Here is a 1,213-nt window from a genome sequence, read left to right as displayed (position 1 = left end):
ATTAATAATGTTATTTTTAATTGAATAAAAAAAAAACTCAAATATTGGTTTTTATTTTTTTGCTTAAATTAGGCATTATTCATAATATGTTGTAAACAAATAATTATTGATTTTAAAACCTCCATGTTATGTTAAAAAATCATACAGTGTGCAGATGATTCGTAGACTAACTCAGGTATATAAATTAAATATTAGTTTTTATATACTACCTTTTCAATTTTTTTTAAAAATTATTAATATTATTTCAAATATTATATTATATTATTTCAGATATTATGATACATTATTTTAGATATTATATTATATTATTCCAGATATAAGAAATAGAAAAGTGGCTGAAGAGTCCTTCTATTCTGTTGGTTCTTGGACTGTAGAGGTAAGACTCATTGTTGTAAATTATTACTACTAATATATGTTTTAATTTATTAATTAATATTAATTTATTTTATATTTATCTTTTTGATTTATTATTTATTAATATTTTTATCCAAATATTTTAAAAGACATCATATTTTAAAGTAAAAAGATACTTTGTTTTTTCGGCCAATCCTACCTATTGTATAGTTCAAATATCACTTACACTTTTTGTAGGTATATATAGTAATCTGATTGGTAGGCTCCTCATGCACTAAGAAACATTTTTTTTATTTACAATTAATTAGCCACCAGGACTCCAAGTAATTTTGGTTTTCGATTCCAGAATAGAAATCTTGAAGCCAGTGGACAAAGTAATTCTTCCAATAATTCATCTGAAAGTAATTCATCTCCATCTGCCTCTAATGAAATTTTAGCACAACCAGGAAGCAGCCAAATTGATGTCAAACCTTCTGGATCGAGACTTTTAGTAAGAGATGTATTAGCTTGCTAATTATGTGTTGTTGTTTTTTAATTGCAATCATTTACTATCCATTTTCAGGATTTTAGATGATATATTATTTTATCTGTACCAAAAACAATCCTTGTTCATCCCTCGCTCTAACTTAAAGTATAGTTAGTGAGTTAGAGCATGACTGCTGAGAAAAGACAGTGATAAAATGAGAGTGTAGCTGTTACAGGTCAATGGCATGAGCCCAAGATTCCTTTATCTGATTTCACCTGTCTCATTTTACTCCGGGCCTTTTAATAAACTTGTTCTCTGCTGTCTCAATTTTTTTATAATTACTGTTTAAAATAGTGCTTAGTATATGACCAAGTCCAGATAAGGTTTGGGCTT

The 1,213-nt window shown here is 26.8% G+C and overlaps 1 protein-coding gene across 1 annotated transcript in view; it reads left to right on the top strand.

The window, feature by feature from the left end:
- Nucleotides 1–1,213, top strand: part of LOC106687844 (putative uncharacterized protein DDB_G0285119) — a 26,085-nt gene that overhangs the window by 14,927 nt on the left and 9,945 nt on the right. Inside the window, exons 7-8 of the mRNA XM_014431987.3 lie at nt 315–376; nt 701–844. Of these exons, the coding sequence (XP_014287473.1) occupies nt 315–376; nt 701–844 (206 nt within the window). The remainder of the gene's footprint in view (nt 1–314; nt 377–700; nt 845–1,213) is intronic.

This window comes from Halyomorpha halys, unplaced genomic scaffold (assembly GCF_000696795.3).
Source record: "Halyomorpha halys isolate HHAL.00 unplaced genomic scaffold, Hhal_1.1 Scaffold1017.1, whole genome shotgun sequence".
Taxonomy (NCBI): Eukaryota; Metazoa; Arthropoda; class Insecta; order Hemiptera; family Pentatomidae; genus Halyomorpha; species Halyomorpha halys.
Note: the sequence above shows the minus strand (reverse complement) of the source record. Positions and strands in the feature narration are given on the sequence as shown.